The following is a 23892-nucleotide window of genomic DNA, read 5'->3' as shown; positions in this document are numbered from 1 at the left end:
ATAGTTATAACTCTGAATGGATTTGCTTATGTACTTGGTGCTTGCTGACCTCCTCTCTCTGAACAGCGTCACATTCCTCCTTTTCCCATCATCTTTAGAGCTATCAAAAGAATGTCAATTCAAGCTATTTTAGTACTCTTTCTTTTCATTTCTGTACCTCTTCACCCAATTGTTTTAGCATAATGTTTGTTTCCTAATAAAACGGTTCATTCCTGAACATGCTTGAATTGTTCATCTCTCCTTCCTGTCTAAGTCTGATTGTTTCCATATAAATATAACCTCCCTGTGCCTGTTTCTCCTGCAATTATAACCATTTAATCTGGGGATGAAGTAGGGCTTGGAGAAACTATATTTGGGCGTACTGTTGCAGGAATCTCCCAGACACCACGACAACTAGCTGTACCATCTGGTACATGCCAACTTGCTGGCATTGTTTTTTATGGAAACTATGAACTCTGTCCTCAATCCGTAATGTGTGGAGTAGCCTTACGTATAGCCTAAATTGCCAGCTTTTCACCATATTAGCTGACTTGCAGTACGATGCCATGATATTTATATAACGGGAAACTGTTTCTCCAGTGCTTGCTTTTCTCATATGGAGAAGGCAGCAGCAGCATGCAAGACCGCAAGGAGCATTGCCTTTAGCTTTGCATGGGTGCATCTAAGGACATTCTTCAGCCTTTTGATGTTACCACGCGCTCCTCTGTTTGGTACACACGGCATTAAAAGCTGCTTCACGTCTGGTTCTATTAATTTCTGTTGCTGCAGTTTTACTTAATGATAGTATAGGTTCATTGGAAGTTTTCTTTTGGAGGAAGGTCCCAGCTGTAGTGAGTTTGCATCCCAAATCTCCAGCAGCTTTCTGAGCTTCAGCTTTCTTCATGAGGATGCAATTCAGAAGAAAGGTTCATTGTTCAAAACCTGCTGCCTAAATGTTCATCATCCTTTTCGCAGCAACAAAAATCGACATAGATAAAAATGAACACGGGGCTTGGTATGTACAGAGATACTCATCCAAGGAGCAGTCGTTTTATTGCCTGCTTCTATAACATATATGTGTGTTAAAATAGGAGTGTGATGAATTATTTCTAGATCACCGGTCCACCAGTCTGGAAGAAGAGGAGCTGTTTATTGACGTAGACTGTATGCACCCAGAGGCCATAATGACTCCTATGCCTGAGGGATTATCACAGCAACAGGTTTGTGTTTGTGTATTGGATCCTGCTGAAATCTAACACAAAATCTTCTTGTTTGTGTAGTTAGGGTTCATTTGTTAAACGCTCTAGAACTTCGCTGACTTGCACATTAAACCAAAATTGAAATTTGTTCTGTAAGTAAGTTATCCCATGCTGGGGATTCTGGATGTTGTTGCCCATTACTAGGAATTCAGGAGATTGTAGTCCAAAAAAGTAACTTTTCCATGTTCTGCTCTTTATACACTTTTTCTCTGTGAGGGTTTGCTATCTTGGGCACTGCTTCAAAGCTGTGCTTGCAGCTGCTTACCACACGGTGGCATAATAGGATCTTGAGTTTTATTTATCTTGTGTTTCATTGCTCGCTTAGGCGAGAAACGCTTAATCATTTTGGCTCTTGGGATGATATCTAACTCAGAATGAACTTCGGTGAACCAACATTGCTTTCTGAAATGAAAATAATCCTATAATAATCACACAGCCAAGTTATTTCCCATGGGGATTTGTCGTGGTACGCAGAAAAAAGCTGATCAAACTAGTGAACTCAATGTAATCCACTGGATGACCTGCTAAGGCATCAGCCATAGCTGTAGAGAACTGAATAAGGCATTTGCCAAAAATAGAAAAAAAAGAAAATTGTCGTATTTGCTGCTTTTATAAAAAGTAAACCTTTTTAAAAATTCCGAGGAGCTTGAGGAAATATTGGTTGTTGTTGCTGCTGCTGCTGCTGCTGTTTTTACAACATCTGTACCAACAATCTGTAAGAGTTCTGGCTTCAGCTTTGTGTACTAAATACCAGTAACCAGGAGGTGAGCTAGTGAAGCAGAGCCATATTAGGATGTTCTGTCTACTCAAAAGTTAAAGCTGTTCACATGCACCCAGAGAGAGGAGACAAATCATGATGCACACTCTCAGTGGGAGATGATGTCACAATCAGAAGTCAGACTGAGAAAAACAAACGTCAATGACAATGTTGTTTGTTGAATGAGAGAGTTCTTCCTAGATTCATTCCAGATCTCCTGCTCATTTCTCCTAAACCCAATCAATATTCTGTTAAAGCTGCCTTTAGGGTATGGTCAGGAACAACACAGGTTGTGTTTTCCTTCTCCTTCACAAAATACAGTGGTGCCTCACATAGTGATCGCTCCGTATAGCGATGAAATCGCTTAGCGACGCTGTTTTTGCGATCGCAAAAGCAATCGCTTTGCGATGTTCCCTATGGGGAAATTTCGCTTTGCGATGATCGCAGGGAAGCGATCATCACAAAGCCCCCATTTTCGGCGGTTTCAAAATGTCCGCCGGGTAAACAAAATGGCCGCCCGCTGTTTCAGGCACGGATTCCTCGCTTTAGAGGCACCGAAAATGGCGGCGCTATGGAGGATCTTCGCTCAAAGGTGAGTTTTAAGCCCATAGGAACGCATTAATTGCGTTTTAATGCGTTTCTATGGGCTTTTTTTTTTTTTTTTTGCTTAGCGATGTTATCTCTTAGCAGCGATTTTTTTCTGCATGTATTAACATTGCTAAGCAAGGCACCACTGTATGAACAAGGATAAATGAATACCTGGTTTCAACATTTGTTTGAAACTATGTTGGAAGTTACACATAAGGTAGATGTTCTATAGAGATTGCATTCAGTGATTTCCATGTTCAGATGTAACACCACCTCTCTTAAATGTGCTGGAAAGACCAGGAGAGAGGCCACAATCTGCTATGCATTGGCTCTTCTGTGTCTCTGTCCTTGACAAAGCTAAAGCCCTTCCTCCCTTACCAGTGGTTTGTTCTAACTGGGTTCACCCTGTGAACCCTGCATTTGAAATTCGCTGTAATAAGTCCTCTCTGAGGCAGAATGTGAGGAGCATAGAGAATACTGTTTTATCACAGGTTCTCAGAGTGTGATTTTTACATGTATTTTTTTGAAATTTAACAGGTGGTGAGAAGATATATTTTAGGAGCTGTGGTTGACAGTGAGAAAAACTATGTGGATGCACTCAAAAGGATTCTAGAGGTAACCAATGCTTTAAAAAAACCCGAAAACTAATGGATAATGTGTCATTGAAAAAGATGAAGATGTATCACATGTGAATCACTGCTACTAATGTATTTTTGTATAATGAAGAAATGAATTTGAACATAACAGTACAGTACAGTGATTATTCAGTTGATCATTCTTCCTTGTGTTTAATTTCAGCAATATGAGAAGCCTCTTTCAGAGACGGAGCCCAAACTGTTGAGTGAGAGAAAACTAAAGATGGTCTTTTATCGAATTAAGGAAATTCTCCAGTGTCATTCAATGTTCCAAATCGCACTGGCCAGTCGTGTGTCCGAATGGGATTCTGTGGAAATGATTGGAGATGTTTTTGTTGCATCGGTACGTAAACAGTCATAGTTATTAAGGTGCTAAGGCTGGACCCATTCCTTTCTGGTCAAATTTAGAACTGACGGAGCCATATCCCCACACTGCCCTGAATCAGGAAGTGGCTACCTTCCAAGCTCAAGTCAGCCTTCTGTTGCACTCACGGAGAGGTTGGGAGTGCAGTAGAGCTGTAACATTTTGCTCCCATATTTTGCCTAGAGAATACCAAATGTATTCTGATGTTTTGTCCTCATTTTCCTGGCACCCCTCCCCCAAGTAGTTTGCCATCTCCTTCTCCATTGCCTGCCAGTGGCAAGAGTCAATGGGTGGGGATTGTTAGGTGGTTTCTCATCCCCCCCCCATAGCACCTGTTGGGATGCAGCTACTGTGTTCCAGGAACTATAATTTTCTCCAAGTGCTTGCACAGAACACAGGCACTTTGAGAAAACTGTATTAATCTGGATCCATGTTACTTCCCTGAATGGAAGCTGAGATGCACCCAGGAAGGCTTGTTTACTATCAGAATTGCTGCTGCAAGTAACTGGGGTGTGGGAGATAATGAGTTCTTCCGGAGCAAGGATTATAAACTCACAGGGCTATAATGCTCACCTTAACTGAAACAGAGTTTTGTATTTTATTACACTTGCATCTCACATGTTTCTGTGAAACAGTGTTTCATCTAGGCCAGCCATTCTCAGTGGGGCCATATGGCCCCTTGGGGGGCACAGGCATATTTAAAGGGGGCCTTGTGACTTGTACAATCCTGATTCAGCCTATATTTCTTCCATATTGTGTTTATGGCAATGGCAAAAAAAAAAAGGTTGAGAATGATTGGTCTAAACCTTTTTGCTTCATTGTAGTAAATTTCATTAGAGTAGACCCATTGAATAAATGGGGATTTAGGGAGACAAATTCTCCATCTGTTCCATTGATTCAAATGAGCCTACTCTAATTATGACTCACTATGCTAAAGCAAATTCCAGTTAATTCAAATGGACCCTACAGAAAAGTTGACTCACTAAATCCCCATTAAATCAGTGGGCTTATGGTAGTGAAAATTACTCTGCTAAGCAACAGGATTTTGACCACTGTGGTTTACTCTTAGATTTGATAACATTATTTTAAGGGCAAATGCTAAACTGGAGAGAGCCTTTTTCCCAGAGAAATGTGACTGAGAATATGATGTGTAATTCATGTTTCAAGTTTATTCCTTTTGCAAAATCCCTAGAAGAACCAGTTTTCTTATTTTTAACAAAAAGTATGAATTCTGTTGAAATATTCATCCTTAATAACCTGTTAAAAAGTAAACTAGTACACTGAACTGTAACTCCTGCATAGGATCTAGAAAATTGTATAATTTTGTTATTGTTGTGCGTTTCAGTTTTCAAAATCTATGGTGCTTGATGCTTACAGTGAGTATGTAAACAATTTCAGCACTGCGGTGGGGATTCTCAAGAAAACATGTGCCACAAAACCTGCTTTTCTTGAGTTTTTGAAGGTGAGTGCATCTATATTTTAAATTCCTTACCAACTGTGGGAAAATGGGGTTCTTCAGCAGAGAATCTCACTCTGGGTAGATTAGTCTGATGGCCTCACTCTGAATCCTGTGCGTGGCTCAGTTTAACGGGCTCTCAGGGCTGCTTTGCCTGAACATGGGAGTTCCATCCTATTGGAGGACCATTATTTGATAGAAGGTGAAAAATCCATGTTTAGTTCAGGTTTTTAAGTATAAAGACTTGTCTTCTGGGCACCCACTGATTTAGGGTCCACCTAATTTTTTCAGGGCTTGAGAGTACAATGTGATTGTTTAAATATAAATAAGTTAAACATTACTTTGCAAATATTACTTGCATGTCCTTGTATTTCCATTATCTGTTGTTGGTGGTGTGTGTTTGTGTCTGAGTGTGTGTTTTGATGTATGCCAGAGCTTAAGTCTTAGGGATGGGCATAAACCGCTGGTTTGACTGTTTGTGCCGGGTTGTTTAGTGGTCATGCAGGTGCTTAGTACTTCAAAGCCCCTCTTCCTCCAGTGGGCGCCCACTCAGAGGCAGCATCCTGGCTTCCCTGCCCTGCCTTCTCCGGGCACTGCCTCCTGAGTGGGCACCCTGCCAGAGGAAGAGGGCCTTTGAAGTACCAAACACCTGTTTGGCCAATAAACAAACTGGTAGTTAGCGCCCCACTCTATTAAGTATATTTTGAAAGCATGCTAAGGATTAAGTATAGCATCTCCTTATTTACTGATAGTATATGATACGCCTCCTTGATTTTTTTGTTAATGTTTTCTTTGTAGTCATTCGGTTGTTGCCATTAGCTAGCATTTTTGTACATACTTTGGACAAGGTGTGCTTTGCATTGCCCAGACTTCACCCCTGATCCTTTTGAAAAAGTTAATGGAGTTGATCTGAAGAAAAACTTGAAATATTGTCATTACAGCAATGCCAAGAATCTAGTCCTGACAGAATTACACTCTATGGCTTAATGATGAAACCCATACAACGTTTTCCTCAGTTCATCCTCCTGTTACAGGCAAGTCACATTATCAATAATAGGGACTTTGTGCCATGTTTACCATTGTCTTATTTTTTGGTTCTTCTTTCCCAAATTAGAAGGCTAATGCATTCAGGTAGCACTGAGTTTGCAGTAGCTCTGAGATAATGTTTCTTTGATTCTCAGTGACCAGTCATCATTTCACTGGGTAATGCCAAATGGGGAATAAAAGGCATTCTTTCCAAAGTGTAACGTGACAAGCAATTTCTGGACAGAAGCAAATGCTCTTAAAGTTTAAGCAGTGTTCAGATCAGACCATGTTTTCACCTTATAAGTAAATGACTTTTCCCCAAAAAGTATGTGAATAAGAATTCATAAACACTTTAGTACCTTGTCTAGAGATTGGAAGACCTGGAAAAACTCCTGGAAAAACTGAGGGAAAAAAACACAGAATTATTTTGATTTTTTTCCCCAGAAAAATTGAAAACAACAACAACAACAACAACGGAGTGTGGAGTATGTTTTTTAAGAATGATAAACAATATGTCTATGACATGGTATTCAAACTACTGTATATAACATGAAGACCTTAATGAAAGGTTTATCAGACTTTATGTATACAAGTTCTCTGAGAGGACTCCTGTCTCTGTTAGTTTGGTAGACAATTCCCCATCAAGTAACTATGTTGAGAAGTGGGCACACAGGGTACAGTTAAGTGGACAGATTGGCCCTGAAGATTCAGTTGGCCTGCAGTGTCCATCAAACCTAGCCATCATAGCCTTTGATGACGAATGCTGGGAGTTGTAGTCCAGCCTAATGGCATACAGTTTATCCACCCTTGATGTGTCTGTTCATATTCCTGTGAATGATGGCAATATTGAAATATCAAGATCACATGGACTGATCACTTTATTATCAAGATTGAGGACTTCGGCAAAGGTTACCAAGAGTTATGTACCCTTCTTGACATAGTCATGTTAAATAGATGACATGGATGGATTTTTGAGATGATGAGGATACAGATAGGTTGAGATGACTTCCTAGGTATGCTGTGATCAAGAAAACCTGAATTAGGCTGAGATCAAAACATGATATTCTAGTTTCTTTTCTTTTAAATTATTTTTTTTATTTCTTAAGGATATGTTAAAGAACACCAGTAAAGGGCACCCTGACAGGCTGCCTCTACAGATGGCTCTCACAGAACTTGAAACCTTGGCAGAGAAACTAAATGAGAGGAAAAGGGACGCAGATCAGCGCTGCGAAATAAAACAAATTGCAAAAGCCATGAATGAGCGTTATCTGAACAAGGTAGGAACAGCATCGTTTCCTCCTTCCTGATTACTGTTATAGAGGAAAGAAATTACCCATGAGAACCACCCTCACTTTCCATAGTGAGGATGTGGGCTTTTAATTTCTGTTCTCTCCCTGCCACTCGAATATGGCACTAGAGGGAGCAGTTGGTTGGCTTCAACTGCACCCAAGGCAGAGCTTGAAAAAGTTACTCTTTCTTGACAGCTGCTCCTGTGCTAATTAAGCAGGATCACTGGTTATACTGGCCAGATGAATTTTGTGGTTCGTAATGTTCTCTGTGCCAAACATATACAAATGCCTTTGTATTAAGTTTTCCTTGCTTCAAACGGGTATAAAGTTGGATTTAGTCTATGGCTGAATTCTTGTTTTCTTGTACAGTGGTGCCTCAACTTATGAACGTCCCTACTTATGATCATTTCGAGTTATGACCAGCTCTGGCCGCAAAATTTGGTTCTACTTGCAACCGGAGCTTCCAGTTACAAACAGAAAAAGGCAGGGGAAAAAAGGCGGGAAATTCAAATTGCTAACTGTAGGTGGCGACAAGGCTGCTTCTTTGTAGCTCTTTCACCCCGGCAGTTAGAGAGTGTGTGATCTGTGTGTGTGTGTGTGTGTGAGTGTGTGTGTGTTTGCAGAGAGGCTTGGAGCTGCCTGTTAAGGTAAGGAGCTGTTTTCTGCTTTTTTAAAACTGTTCTGGGTGTTTTTGCATCATGGTTTCAGCTGGGGAGGGTTATGTTTCTGTGCTGTGATGGGTCTTGGGGTGTTTCCTTGCTTTTTGGATCCCTCCCCATTTCCGATGGGTCCTGGGGAGTTTCCTTGTTTTTTGGATTTTTCCCCATTTCCAGCGAGTCTTGGGGAGTTTGTTTGCCTTTTAGTCCCCCCCCATTTTCAATCTTGCACAATCTGCTTGATTGCTTTTTGCTTTGTCTTGTTTCCATTTGCAATGAGTCTTGCACGGTTGATTGGTTTTTGGTTTCTTTGAATTAGGTCTTGCATCCTTGATTGTTTTTGTTTTCTTTGCATTTGCAACAGGTCTTGCACGGTTGATTGCTTTTCTCTCCCCCCCCCCTTCGGCTGGAAGGGATTAATCGCCTTTCCCACCAGTCTTGCAGTGATTTAATTTAATTTATTTTTGGGGTGATTTTTTTTCCCTTCGGCTTGAACGGATTAATTGAATTTTAATGCATTCCTATGGGAAATGGTGCTTCGACTTACAACCATTTCAAGTTATGATCATCTTCCTGAACCAATTAAGTTCATAAGTCAAGGCACCACTGTAAAATGAATTATTGTAAATGGTGTAACATTCAGTCGCCTCAAATTCCAAACTGCTGGGATTCACAAGGAAATGCTTGCCTGTTGGCTTGGCACACACTTAATTCTAGCAAGGGGTAGTTAATTGTCAGAAGTGATTGAATGTCATATATACCTTTTGCATGTGTAACAAAGCAACAGGATTTCAGGCTACAGTTTCAATATCATAAAGCAATTTCTTCAATAGTCTTATGTATACATATTAAAAAATATTATGCAGTGATTCATAAGGGTTTTCAAATGATAAAAGCACAGGTGTGGAAGTGCTATGCATCATGAATTGTCTAACATAATTTGTGCGCATTTCAGTTACTCAGCAGTGGGAACAGATACCTCATACGAACAGATGATATGCTAGAAACGGTTTACAATGACAGAGGAGAAATCATCAAAACCAAAGAGCGACGACTGTTCATGTTAAATGATGTACTAATGTGTGCTACTGTGAATCTCCGGTAAGATTCCAATCATACTGAGACAAGTTAGCGGAAGATAATTTTCACTTTTAGTAACTGCATTCCATGTGATTTGTCTTCAGCAGCATCACATTTGGCAGTGAAGTAGAGTTTGCCCCCAGTGGCATAAGAGGGGGCAAAGGGGTCAAAGCGATCCCCTGGCTCTGCTGCCTTTGCAAAGGTAGTGGGCTAGGGAATGGCATTGGTCGGGCATTCCCCTTCTTTCTATGCTCAGTGGCATAGGAGGAAGGGGAACGGGATCAAAACGATCCCCTCAGCTCAAAGTGATGCTGCAAAGCCAGCAGAGCTGGGGGATCGCTTTGATCCCTTTCCCCTCTTCCTGTGCCACTGGGGATAGAAAGGGGGGAAAGCCTGATTCAAGCCATCCCCCAGCCTTGGGGGTGGGTTTCCCTTCTGGCAGGCTTTAGCAAGCCGCCTGAAGGGAAAATCCCTCTCTGCTTATGCCTCTGAGGAACAGCTGATCCGCGGGGGCATAAGCAGATAGAGAACAGAGGGACGAATATAAAAGGGTTATATTTGTTGCTTCATATTCGTTCGGGTCTCTGGATTCCCAAGAATAAGAAGCAACGAATATCTGACGAATCAGGGATATTCATTGAATATACTGATTCGTTTTTATATTCGTCCCCATGCCTAGCATGTACCTTAAAAAAAAAAAAAAGACCAACAGAGGGCGAAAGAGGGCTTTTTCAGTTTAAAAAGAAAACCCACACTGTTTTGTTAAAAAACAAAACAAAAACAAAATGGAACGGGAATCACAGGAGCAGGTGGGGCCCTCAGAGACCCAGGACTGAGTATCTGCAGTTCCCTGGACCTCTGGAGATTGCCAGAAACCACAACCCCATGGCCATGCTGTGTTGGTACTGAAACTGACTTCCTTGTAGCAAGTAATTCCTGACCAGCCCGTTACCATTGTTGGCACTTTACCATATGCAACATCCCAGCAATCAGGGAATTTCTCAGCCTGCTGGGAACTGGGAGGGAAGAGGGTGGCAGGCTGGTGTTGTTGGCCTGTCTCTGCAAAGGTAGGGCAGACGGAATTCTTTCTCGCCACAGCAAACCCCTCTTCAGCTGCATTTCTATGGCAACGGCAACATGTGCCTTTACCATTCTGAAGTAAACAGGCCTGTCTTTGTGTGCTAATTTAAAATGCAAGCAGAAAAAAAAGCAAACTTTAAGTTAGCAACGGTTATTGAAGCTCTTGTTAAAACAACCATAGGTCACCAGTGGAGATCGTGCTATGTGTTTTGTAATAAAAATGAAGAGATGGGGTTGTTCTGAGTTTGCTTCTGTTTTGCTGCTTTTGGTGCCTTTCCTTCCCTTAACAACCTTTTTCTTACCTATCCATCTCAACTTCTGTGCTTTCCCCTTCTTCATAAAGACATTTCTCCTCACCCCGTCTTCGGTTTCATTTTGGAATACTTTATATGTATGTTGAAAAACAAAGGACTAAGCATAAAGGCAATCTGGGAACAAGAGTCTTGGAATTGTTATACACGGCATTTCGTCAAATTGCTGTGTCTAGCTGCAAAATTGCCTTTTCCTGTCGGATGATGGTATGATGTCCTTTAACTGAAGGGGTGGGAGCACTTTCCTTGTTAGAGAAGCAGCTTAAAATAGTGAAATCTTTAGAAATAGCTTTTAAAAGAAAATCAAATGCTTCCATGATTTTCTGTTCACTTCGATTTTATTTGTCATTGAATGCCGAACACAAAAATAAGACATTAGAACTGCAGTCCTCTGCAGCTGTAACCCCACTGAGTTAAGTGAGGCTTACAAGCAGGTTAATGATTTGCCTAAAGAAATGTATACAGTGTGGAGCTATTTATGGAGTAGAAAGCATTTGTCTCAATTAAATGATGTCTTTCATAGTGTAAAATATTCTCTTGTGACTTTTCTTCCCTCCAGATCTGCCCATGAAAGTGGCGGCATTGTGACAGGCCAAAGGTACTTATTAAAATGGAGTGTGCCCCTTGGGCATGTAGACGTCATAGAGTATGGAAGCAGTGAAGGTCAAGACGAGAACTGCAGATTCTCTTCCCAGCATTCTCCCGAGAACATTGTTGTTAACGCCAAGCCTAGTAAGTCTCAGGCAATAACTGTTTCTCCTGACAACTTTTTCACTGTGGGTTTGAGTTATTAATGAGAACGTGACATGGCCATGCAGTCATTGATACACAGAGGAATTTCTCACCTCTGTTGCTAAAACTGTGATTCTCTCTGGACCCAATCTTACATATATCAAACATTCTGTAGTGTGAAAATTACAAGTACTTTAACGCCAGACCAAGAATGGCAGCGACCCTTGAGCAAAACATCTCCGAGGAATCATTGTGAAGCAACCTCTAAGATTTGTTTTTGACACACAGAAAAGTACTGAACCTGCATGTGCTGTAACGCTTTATAAAGAAATACATGTTTGCACCCTGTTTTCCTGATGGTTGTCAGACAGCTAGAAACTAGGCAGATGGTCTCTGTCCTCAAGCAGTTCCCCTGAACTCAGAAATAAGGTGTTATTAGAATATGGATGAGACCTAAGATTTATTTAGATACTGCTCATCTCTTCTCTAATGAATAGGGAAGAAGGAATGTGGGGAAAAGATGTTCCCTTTTTGGCAAGAGAACATGATATTTTCTACGTCAGTAATCTCCTGTATATAAAGAGACAAGTGGCCCAAGATATATCCCTGAGGACTTTCCCTCTGCCATAACACAGATGCATTTTATATTTGTGGTATTGGACTAGGCATCTTGTCTGAATTAGTTGTTTGTCTAGACTGGCAGAAAGTGCTTTGCGCCATGTTAGCGCTGCTAGTCACATGTAATTCACAATACAGAACGGGGTTCCTAGGCTTTGCCTTCTCCCCAGTGAGCAGCCATGAATCAGGATTAGCAGAAAGAACCACGCCAGCAGTTTGTCTGCATAAGGCTCGCTTAGGAATGTATCCACATGATAATGAATGCTTGTGTCTTCTGACAGAGCTTGCCTTGCCTTCTTTCTTAAGCACATGTTTGGAATAGGTTGTTACAGTTCTCGTTTTGGGAGTAAACTATGGAAAGTCAGCATCTTTCTCTTCAAAACGGAACCAACAAACATTTTCTGTGAGGTGCGTTGTCTTCCCGCTGTTATAAGAACAACTGTTTCTTTTGAGGCAGCTCACCCAGTCCTTAAAGTCCAGCCAGATATATGGATAAATGATTGTTTTTCTGGGACAGGAAATGAGTGACAAAATGGAGGTGCACCAGAATGGCACCAGACCACTGACACTTAAACTACTAAGCTTAGTGGCTTAGGTCCCTGGCTGCAGAGCCGGAGGTTGGGAGCTTGATTCCCCCACGGCCCCTCGTCGACAGGAGTTGGACATCATGATCCATAGGGTCCTTTCCAGCTCAGCAGTTCTAAGATGATGATGATGATAACAATAGCTGTTCCGTTGCCCTGAATGACTCCTGACTAGTAACTGTCTTGAAATAGATTTTCTTCCACTTTTGCCACACTTTAAAGCTCTCCTTCTAAGCAAGCTACTCCAACCACTTCAGCATTTTACTTGTCCTTTTCTGTGTTTTCCCCAGCTTGAATTAAGAGTGGGAGATGGGAAATCTTTCTAATTGCATTTAAAAGTATTATGTACTTAAGGATTACTTTCTCTAGGATAACCTTGTCTTGGATGAATGTTTGCTGGTTTAATAAAAGTACTCTTAATATGTGATTAACAACTTGTGGAGAAGGTTTTATTGGCTGGGTCTTTTCATTGATCATCTCACTGATCATCTGTTTTCTATATCAGTAATCCTAGTCATTCCTAATCTTTGTGTGTAGAGAGCACCTTTTGCAATCTAGTCACAGTGTTGGCTGATTTTTACTACTCTATATTCCATTTGCTTTTAAGTTAGGTATGTGAAATACCGCAGGGATACAATAGGCTTTGGCTACTAATCTTTTCAAAAATTCTGGCTCTAAGCTTTTGAAAGAAGGAAAGAAATAATAGTATGTGAATGCTGTTTTTATTTTGCTTGTATTAAAATTTGCATATGTAGTACTTGAATAACAGCAGTCTATCAGAGGGCTGGAATAGAAATTACTTCATAAAATAAATAACTGCAAGTACTGTGAAGTCAAATTTTGGCCATGTCTTGTCATGCTTTCAGAGCCCATCTGAAGGTTTCAGCAGCTTTGCAGTAATAGCATTTGGGCAGATATCGTTCAGCTGTCAAGACTTAGAATGGGGGAGGGTGTTCCAGCCTGATCTCACTAAGATTTTCCTGTTTTTTCCCAGTGCCAAGCTCATTCTGACTTGAATTTTCATTGGATTTTAAGTCTTCTTCCTCTTCTATATGGAATTTCATATGTACTTCCATGTACATTTTTCAAGTAGTCACAGTCTTCTATGCATTTTCCCATTGACTAAACTGAGTGCGTATTTTTCAAATAGATTCAAGAAACCATGAGCATTTCTTTTGTTTGCTTTGTTTTGTCACTTGTGTCAGGTGTGTGTGGTTGTATGTATTTCTAGCAAGCAATGATAGCATTTGGGTTCATTCACTTTCAGCAAGTGCAAACTGAGTAATCAATCTTGCACTAAAATGTTAATCCAACAGATTTCTAATTCACCTCTAGAGTAGAAATGTAGGTAAAAGACACTAATACAAATTTGAACTGGATGGACAGCAGAAGGTGGGGCTTGGGCATGCTTCCAAATCCAGTCTAAATGCATCCATTCCTTTCCACCATCTGCATCTGCTTCCTGCTTGCCCCTTGGTTGTTTCAAGCTACATGGTGTGTGTTGCCACCAGTGGATTGCGTCAACATTATGTCCAGGCAATGTGTCATTTTAAAAAGAACCAAATAGAAGTTGTTTATTGTTACAGGTGATGAAGGTACAATCAATGTCATTAACTCTTAACAAAACAGCCTTTCTTTCTATTCTCTACTGCCTTTCCAAAACTCTCTTTCAGCTCCAAAATTCCAATCTTCCAATCTCTCAAAACTCCAGTCTAATCTCCTCTTCCTGTAGAGACTCTTATATCTTGTGACTCCGCCTCTCCAGCACTCTCATTGGTCCATGCAGATAGTATATTAATATTCATGACCTGGGTAGATGCCACACCCCTCCCTCCTTAATAAGTTTGTAACAAGAGGGGAAACTTAACGGTTTGCCCTCCTAAACAAATGAAAATACCTGGAAGAATGCAAATATTAACCTCTTACATTACTTACATTACTAAGGATATATTATATTAATAAGGATTATATTGCATTACTCTTACCTTACTAAGGGTACTTACTATTAATTTTACCATCACTATACATACCTCTTAGTTTATTAATACTCCCCAGAGCTTTGCTATAAGTCTTGGTCACACTGGATAAAATAACACTGTAACACTCTGCCCTCGGGAAGCTCTAGGCTCTCTGCCAAGTCTGTTTCCTTAACAACAGTGCAGCCGTTAGGGGCCTCAACTTCAACTGTAGATGGCTGAAGGCAAAATACTTTTTTAAGCTGATTGTAATTTCCATTTTTAGGCTGACTGAAATTTCAGTTTTTAGGATTTTCACATTGAGCCCCAAAAATGTCCCTCTTCCCCACAGGAAAAGCATTTCTTATTGGCCCTATGCTCAGAATAAAGGGATTTATTAACTTCTCCCTCAGAACTATTCGATTTCAGGGGACCCTGCTCTGGAAATGAATGTTTTGCTTTAAAATGATTTTCATTATCTTGGGCATTTCTGAGGTACTGTATTTTTCCATGTATAAGAATCCCTGATGTATAAGACACCCCCCACTTTTCTAACCCAAAATTAAGAAATCTAAGTGGGGCTTAGCAAATGTAGGGTAAAAAGAATCAAAGTGCTGCAGGATGGCTTTGATCCCTGCTTTCTCCTTCCTTTTGCTAAGCCCCATGGGACTTGGCAAGCAGAGGGGAAAGCAGGGATCAAAGCAATCCTGTAGCACTTTGATCCCTGCTTTCTTTTTGCTAAGGCTTAGCAAGTGGAGCGGAAAGCAGGGTTCAAAGCCCTGCAGGATCACTTTGATCCCTGCTTTCCCCTTGTGAAGGAGAGGAGGCCAGTGTGCCATCCTCTACAGAGCAGAAGCCGGAGGAAAGTCAAGGTTGCGTAGAGGGAATATTGGTTGAAATAGATCAGGAGAGGGAGGAATGGAAAGGGTCGTTGGAGGTGTTCCTGGCTGAGGAGAAGGGGGAGGAGCTTGACCTAATTGTTTGGGAGGAGGATATAAAAGGAGGGGGTAGCGCGCGAGAATTCAGAAATGTAACAGGTGGCGAACAACCGGAGAGGAAGGACTGAGCGGTACAGACAGAACTGAGCTGTGGGCCAGGAGAATTGCATGGACTATTAAAAGACTTCCCTAACCTCCAGCTGGAAGGAGGGTTACTGCCAGATTCAAAGGACTGTCGTGCGCGAGTAGATGAGTTGGAACCCATAGAATGGACGGTGGTGGTGTATCTCGCAATCAGCGTGGGGGGAAGAGGGTGATCCATCCCAGTCCTTCTTTACCCCATCAACCGCGTGAGGGGGACTGGGCGAGACACCCATGCTGTGAGCAGCACGGCACAGGCTCCACTGAGCCCAATGACAGATCAAGAGCAGTTTGGTCCGGCCCCTCTGTAAGGAGTGACCTGAAAACACCAGATGTCAAAGTAAGAAGTTATCATATTTTGCCAGAGTTAAGTTTAATGGACCTGTTTGAGACTGTTGAATTAAATTTGTTTAATAATAAAAGGAGAAATGCTCAAAGTACAGAGCTGCCTCCGACTATCTTTCCCGCACATAGTCAAGGGCCGCCCCCGGCAGGAGCTGAACCCAATCACACCCCTCCACTTGTTTTTTTTTCTCCTCAGCTTACTTCCATGTAAAAGATGACCCTCAATTTTTAGTTTAAAGATTTTAGATAAAAGTATAGTCTTATAAACTGAAAAATGCGGTAATCTCTACTGAATAGGGACACTCTCTTCCTATCACCCCACACTTTTCTATCAATTTTTACCTCAGAAAATTGAGGATCTTTGATCCCACTAATAGAATCAGCATATTAAGACACTTGTCACACATTTTTATTAAATAAACATCAAACATAAACAACATAAACTTAACACCACAATAAAATACAGTAACATAATACACCAGTGTCACCTTCACCTTCAGGGCTAGTACTCATAATACTTTAAAATTTTGTTCAATCCATTTTCTCTCCAAAAATTCATGGTTTCTTCCCTTGGCATATACCCCTTCCCTTTCGGAAATATATATTCCAGGAATACATTCCATGTTTTCTTAAAATTATTATTTTTATAGACCTCTTCTTATTTTCATATCACATATCAGTTTATCATTAATTGCCATATCCCATAATTCTCTATACCAGTCCTCTAAATTAATTTGGTTATCATTTTTCCAATTTCTTGCAAATATTAATCTTGCTGCCATAACCATTATTACAATGAAATCCTTATATTCTTTCAGCAATTGATCCTCCTTAACCATATTCAATAAGGCCATTGTCGGGGACATTTGAATATTTAATCCAGTTATTTCCCTTATTTCTTTAAAGATTTGCTTTCCATTCTTTCAATTCTTTCTGCATCTGCTTCAAGAAATATGGTTACAAATATTTGAAGCAGAAATTAGCTATGAACACTATATTGGTTGCCAGCCCAAAGTGACCAGAAACATCACCTCCTCAAATTCTGAGAGCAATTCCCCACTTTGAAAAAAGGTGTTTTTTTCCCATTAATAAGTCAATAAATTCATGGATTAACGAATGTTAATAGTCATGTTGCACTAAATTCCCTGCAGACCACTCACTCAGTGGGCATTCCTAGGGAGGGAGGTCCCTAGTTTTCCTACTAGCAAGCAGAAGGCCCTGTCCTGCATACTTTAGATGCTGGGAGTGCACAGAGCAGGTTCATGTGGGATCAGATGTTTTATATTAGATGGATTTATTTATATTATCAGTATCCTAATTTTTAAAATGTGTATCTTAACATAAGACATATGAGCCTAAATCCAGTGGAATTCTAGTGGAGTGAGAATGACTGCAGTCTCAGTCATACCCAACTACATATTTCTACATGTGCTTGCAGAGTTTTGTTTGTTTGAAGAGTTTTATAGTTCAGTGGTTGGGTGTGTGGTTTGTGTGCAGAAGGTGCCAAGTTCAAATCCCAGCCTTCTCCAGGTAGGACTAGGAAGGAGTTCCACCTGAACCCTTAGACAGCTGCTTGCTGTTGACAGTACTAGGCTACACAGACCAGTTGACTGACTCCTTGTAAGTCAGGTTCCTGTGTTCCTGTGTGTCTGATTTCAGAACAAAAACTGTACTGAATAGTGTCCTTGCATTAACCTTTAAAGGTCCCTACATGAAAGACTCATTCCTTCATTGTGGATCATCCTTTATGGTTGAGAGGATTGTTGCTTTTTATGGTTAAACAGCTTTTAAGGAAGCTGATTGCACACTTAAGGCTTAGTGGTAGCATGATTTTAGTAAAACAGTAGTACAATTTAACACTTGTCTTGCCAAACTAATGTGAGATAGAATGATGTCACAGCATTCCAGTGGTGAACAAGAAGAATTATGGTGATGAAATTGGCTTAATTTTGCTTTTTTTTATGCACTCTGTAGGAAACATTAATACTGTCCTAATTAGCTGTGAACATGATTTAATCTCTTAAATCCTCTTATCCTTAAAGGGGAATCAAGTGAAAATCAGTTTTTAGTCTGAAACTCTTCTTTTCCTTTTATGTGAATAGTCTCTTCCTCCTACACTTTTTTTTCATAGTGTATAAATAAATGTGTTGCACTTGGGAGTAATCTCATTCAGATGCATTTTCATACTTTGTAACATGAATTCCAAGAGTTGTAAATAGCATTTTAATTGAAGAGAACAGGTTAATGTAAAAACTACACTTTAGTTACTGTGTTTGAAAGAGTCTTTAATTCCCAACCCACTTTATTGAACTCCCTGAAACTGGAATAAATACAATTTGAGCAAAATTGAGACTTAATTTAAATCCTTTCACAAATATATTAAAGTGTAGGGCTTCATATGCAAGTTAAGTCTCTGTTTTCTCATTCTAAATTTGATCTACAACACATCCATGTTTCTTTCTAATTCATAATCTAGTCCTATTAAACAATGTGTTTTACAGATTTAAGAGATTTAGCCATCCTAAACAAACACCACAACTCGATGTTGTTTCATCCTCCATCACCCAATTTGTTTGTTCAGCTGTTGTCATGGGGGCGGGGAGCTCTCAGAGGTAGCCATGGAAACAGCAATGGTGCTTGTGGTACCCAAGGTGAAAGACAAATGAAATGACTATTGTTGTGTTTGGTACATATGTAAAGAGCTTCGCTTACATAATGAAATGTGCAGGAACTTTGTGGAGCAGCTAAAAATACATCTCATTTGCTTTATCACTGGTTTTGGCATTAATAATGAATCAGAGTGTTGGAGATCAACATTTATATCACTACTGAAGCTTTCCTTTCTTTTAGCTAAGCTTCTAAAGAATTTTTGCTTTGCCTTTTTACAGACTTGAAGTGCTGTTACAAGAAATAGTGTGTTTGAAGAAGGCAGATAAAGTTAACAATTGATGTGTTCTTGTATAACTAACTCACTTTATACAATAAGTAAGGAACAAGGAGAGAGGCATGGATAATCGGAGAATCTGTTTATACACATACAGATTTTGATTTTCTGCTGTTCCTCCTGGGAGAAGAGCTAGCCTGTGTGGCCTTGGGCAAGCTGCACAGTCCCAACACCACCACCCCCTCGGAAGAAAGGAATGATAAACCACTTGGGTATTCTCTACCTAGAAAACCCTGGAAAGGGTCCTTGTTAAGTCAGAATTGACTTGACAACAGGATACTTGCATAAATATATTTATTGCCTAGGCTAGCAATGGCAAACCTATGGCACATGTAACCATTATTACAAGTCGCTAGATTGCTACCCCCATCAACCAAACCTGAGGAGGCGGCTGCAGCCACAGTGCTAGCGCGCCAACAGGTGGTGGGCCAGAATCTGGAGCAGCTGGTGCTGGCAGGGGTTGGCCCAACTGGAAGCGGATCTGGGGTGGACTTTGGTGGCACCTCCATGCCTGGTATTCCCCCTTCCGCTGTTGCTGGTTTGTTGGGGTTTTTTTTCAGTTTGGTCTCTCGGGCTCAGAAAGGTGGGTCATCAACACCAGAATGGAAGTAGAAATATGCAAATCGTATATTCAGAAGAATGTGCTGGCTCACAATCAGAGCTCAGGAAAGTTGATTATTGGATTACAACTCTCATAAAAAAAAAGTAACATTTCCATGCTCTACTCACTGTGCCTGCAGCTAACAGCTGTTTGATACTACATTTTTATACTGCCCTTTATTCACACTTATAGCATTTTGGACAGTTTCCCTCTTCATATGTGATTGTTGTGACTTGTTCTGCTAATTTATAATTATTGCTCTTTGTGTGAGTGGTTAATGTACAGTGGTGCCTTGCTTAGTGATATTAATTGGTGCAGCAAAAATTGCCGCTAACCGAAAACATCGCTAAGCAATTTTTAAAAGCCCATAGGAGTGCACTGAAGCCCCTTCAATGCGTTCCTATGGGCAAAAAACTTATCTTTAAGTGAAAATCCTCCATATGGCGGCCATTTTCGCTGCCCGGTATGCGAGGAATCTGTCCCAAAACACAGCGGGTGGCCGTGTTTTTTAGCCGGCGGCCATTTTGGAACCGCCAATCAGCTGTTGGGAAAACATCACTGCAAAAATCGGTAAGCGAAACAGCTTACCGATCATCGCAAAGTGATTTTTTCCCATTTAAAACATCACAATGCGATTGCTTTTGCGATCGCAAAAACCAGATCGCTATGCGATTTCGTCATTAACCGGGGTGCTCGTTAAGCGAGGCACCACTGTATATGCAGGTTTTTGCATGTTGGTCACCATAGTTACTGGCCTGTGATGCATATGGTTTAGAAAGTGGGAACAAATATGTTAAAGCGTGCCTTGCATACATATAAGAATAAGGGTGAGATCAGACCAGAATTTATGCTGCGGGGATGAGCTGGTTTGCTTTTTTTCCAAGCGATCACATGACATAATTGCTGGAGCAAAGTAGAGCGTTCCTATCTGCACCTTTCTGAGTTTCTGTCAGAAGCCTCTACTTTTTTAGTGCGAGATAGGCTCACTCCATTTTGGTTTGTTCTCATCACGTGTGATCACTGGAAATGAAATGAAGTAAGTCTTCTGCTGTCAATTTTGCCTTTCTCTTTCAGTTTCCCATATCATAAAGTGGCTAAACAGCCACTTCATAGTATCGGGAAATTAAACATTTCCTCTGTTCCTGTAGGGAACAGAGGAAGTACCGTCTTTTTCTGATTATGAGATGACCTGATGTATAAGACAACCCCCCCCCTTTTCTAACCCCAAATTAGAAAAATTTCTAAACCTGGGGCTTAGCAAAAGGAAGGGGAAAGCAGCAGTCTAAGGGCTGCACGATTGCTGAGCCTGCAAGCAGCGGCGGAGGCAGCAGCAGGAGGAGGTGGAGACTGAGGCAAAGAAGCAGCCAGGCTTGACTCTCACTGCTGCCCATTGACTGCTGCCTCGGCCGCCCAATCGCAAGGAGACGATTGCTGGAGGTGGTGATCCAGAGGTGGCAACAGGGAGAGGCAGCTGCTTCTTTGTCTCAGTCTCCGCCTCCTGCTGCTGCCTTCCACGTATAAAATGGCTCTCATTTTTTCCTCTATTTTAGGAAAAAGTGTCCTTTTATATATGGAAAAATATGGTAAATATTTTTCTACCGTATTAGAGCAGCGCTAATGCACTGCATCATGTGTAAAAAATACAAGAAAAATCGAAAATTTCCTTCTGGAACCTACCTGCAGTTGACTCTTCCACCAGCTGATATTTGGTGATGGATTTAGCTGTAGACGGGTTCCAGGAGGAGATTTTTAATTTAGCTTTTATTTTTTTAAAGTGATACAGTACATCAGCACTGCCCTAATAAAGTGTACATTTTTACTTCCTCTGCCTTTGGAGGAGGAGCAGAGGAAATATTTAATTTCCCAATATAATGAAGTAGCGGTCCTCTTAAGTTACTTCACAATATGGAAAATTCAAATAGGAATGTTCCTTCCCTGTTCTACAGTTCATGCCAGATGCATCATTTTCACATCAGCATTATTCGTACTTTGTTATACAGCATAAGTTAGCTGTGCTTGCTTGGTGGTCTTCTATGTCCACATGTCTTTTAGCTTCCATATCCTCACATCCCTGAATTTATGCCCATTTCATCATGTTGCTTGACTACAAGCAGATGGCTCAGTAGGTGGAATCGAGACATACTGTACATGCTTGTCCTTGGAAGAACCATATCTTCCTTGTCACTTCTTGCCTTACCATCCTTCACACTATTATTCACCATTGACATCACCTTCTAGCATACAATTGACTTGGTGTTTCATCTCAATAATATTGCATATTGTTAGGCAAATCGTCTCTTCCTATTGTGGCTGTTCCATTTAGCACTTGAATCTTAGTTGTCAAATCTCCTAAACGGGAAGGTGGTGATGAGATCTTGACAACAAGTCATTTCATACTACTTAATTTTAATTGTGTGCTCATTGGTCCTTGAGCATTATTCTTTCTCTTTAGAGTATTAGGGATTCTTTCACCCAGTGTCTGTGGGGTTACATAATTACTATGTGGAAATGGAGCCATAAAAAAAAGCACACAGCTGGTTGCCCCTTATAGGTAATACTATTTAGGGTGGCCAAGAGAGAGAGAGAGAGAGAGAGAGAGAGAGAAATGCAGTGGGCATCACCATAGTGAAGAAGCCTGTGGCCAGGTGTCCTGTGTGTCTCCTTAGTCGGGTGTTGAGGTGCTGTCGGACAACTTCAGAGCTCTTGATCTCCCTCCCTATAACAGTTTTTGTTTAAACTGGACTTGAACTGGACAGATCTTCTGTAAATTTGGATATGTGATTACCCTGAAAGTACTACAACATGACCCTATATAGCTACAGTTTGTTTGAGCATGGAATTCTTCATGGGGGAACACAAAAGGTGCATGGAAGCTTCGTTCCATGCCCCCTAGTAACTTGAGCTAATTTTTCCCAAATTTTGTTATCCTTCTGGAAATAACATCTTCACAGAAGAAACAGTGTTGTATTTGTTTTGTTTTAGAACAGGAGAACTGTAAAGAAAGATGGTACTTTTCTCCTGATGACTTTCATTGTCATGGCACTGAATGTCCATTCTTACTTAAATCATTTTCCCTTGACATCTGTCTGCATCTAATTTGTAATAATTGATTGTGTGCTGTCAAATCCATTCTGGCTTGTGATGAAATATATATCCAAACCTCCTGGGGTTTTCTAGGTACTCAGAAGTGATTTAGTTGTCCTTCCTCCTGGTGGTGCTCTGGGACTGCAAAGCGTGCCCCAGTCAGGTTCCACAAGCAAAAGGACGTGGAACATCATCAGCTACCTACTGACCAGATCAATTTAGCTGGCCTCTTTCACAAGATGCAGAGTGGTGACTCAAACCCCTGCCCTCAGATCTGCAGATGTTTTTCCAAAAAAGGATGTGTAGTCAAGTCAGGTCCAATATAATGGGAACCCTTCCTGGAGGTTCTAAGTATAAAATTATCAAAGGTAGTACAGTGGACCCTCTACTTACAGAATTAATCCGTATTGGAATGGTGGCTGCAGGTCGAAAAGTCTGTAGGTCGAGTCTCCATTGACCTACAATGCATTGAAAACTGATTAATCCCGTAACTGGCCGTTTTTGTTCCATTTTTGTTCCATTTTGATTTTTTCTGGTCTGTAGGTTGATTCTCTGGCTGCAAGTTGAACCTAAATTTTGTGGCCAGAGAAGTCTGTAACTCGAAAAGTCTGTAAGTGGAGCCGTCTGTAAGTCGAGGGTCCACTGTATTGGGAGACTATGCAGTTTACTGAGGGCTCCACAAATGGCAGAGTGGTCAATCCTGCTGTCCCCTTTTCTGGGAAGGGACAACGGGGACTCAAACTCTTCCAGAGCCATATATTCTAACCAACTGAGCCATATCAGAAATCACTAAATTTCAATAAAAGCTGTTTTCTTTGAGAATCTTGATATCTAGTGATTCTGCTCTTAAATAAGTGTGGCAATCTACAGTTTCCTTCTGAATTCAATTTCTACTTTTCCTTCTAAAAATATACTATTAGATTCCAAGAGGATTCCTTTTAACTTTTTGTGAGGGAGTCAATTTTGAACCATGAATAGCATCTTTGTCTCGGGTCTTTATTAGAGGCTTTTACAATGCATTCAAAAGGCTGTAAAGTTGGCATGATAGAGAAAATAGAGGCAAGTGGTTTTTTTAGGGATAAATGACAACATTACCACCTTTTGAAAACAAAAGGAAGGAAATTTAGGCTTCTCCCTTGATTGTAAGGAAGTTGGTTTTCCAATTACAATGAAAGAAAAGGGAAGAAGTTTAGAGTACACAGTAATTTATTGGCATTTGTGCAGACAGATGGCTTTGATAATTTGTGAATACTGTAAACATTACAGACAAATAAAACAATAGCAATCCATGCAATAGTTTAAGGTCTCTATATCATTCTTTCAATTTGTTACTAGGATACATTTTTTAATCTGAAGGATTAAATAAATTTAATTTTAATAACAAGTCTTATAGACTAAATTGTGTCCTGATTGCTTAGGTTCCAAGAATTTGTGTTAATCAGAGACAGGGGCCAAAATTCCTTTTGCTTA

At 40.6% G+C, this 23892-nt stretch overlaps 1 protein-coding gene across 2 annotated transcripts in view; it reads left to right on the top strand.

The window, feature by feature from the left end:
- ARHGEF10 (Rho guanine nucleotide exchange factor 10) overlaps positions 1–23892 on the top strand; it is a 152264-nt gene that overhangs the window by 62774 nt on the left and 65598 nt on the right. For both annotated transcript variants that reach the window (XM_073000724.2, XM_073000720.2), the window contains 8 exons: positions 1093–1199; positions 3121–3198; positions 3382–3561; positions 4928–5044; positions 5980–6072; positions 7171–7341; positions 8965–9110; positions 11040–11212. In XM_073000724.2, the coding sequence (XP_072856825.2) occupies positions 1093–1199; positions 3121–3198; positions 3382–3561; positions 4928–5044; positions 5980–6072; positions 7171–7341; positions 8965–9110; positions 11040–11212 (1065 nt within the window). The remainder of the gene's footprint in view (positions 1–1092; positions 1200–3120; positions 3199–3381; positions 3562–4927; positions 5045–5979; positions 6073–7170; positions 7342–8964; positions 9111–11039; positions 11213–23892) is intronic.

This window comes from Pogona vitticeps, chromosome 1 (assembly GCF_051106095.1).
Source record: "Pogona vitticeps strain Pit_001003342236 chromosome 1, PviZW2.1, whole genome shotgun sequence".
Lineage (NCBI taxonomy): Eukaryota > Metazoa > Chordata > Lepidosauria > Squamata > Agamidae > Pogona > Pogona vitticeps.
The sequence above is the reverse complement of the archived record's forward strand: the minus strand, read 5'-3'. Positions and strand labels throughout refer to the sequence as shown.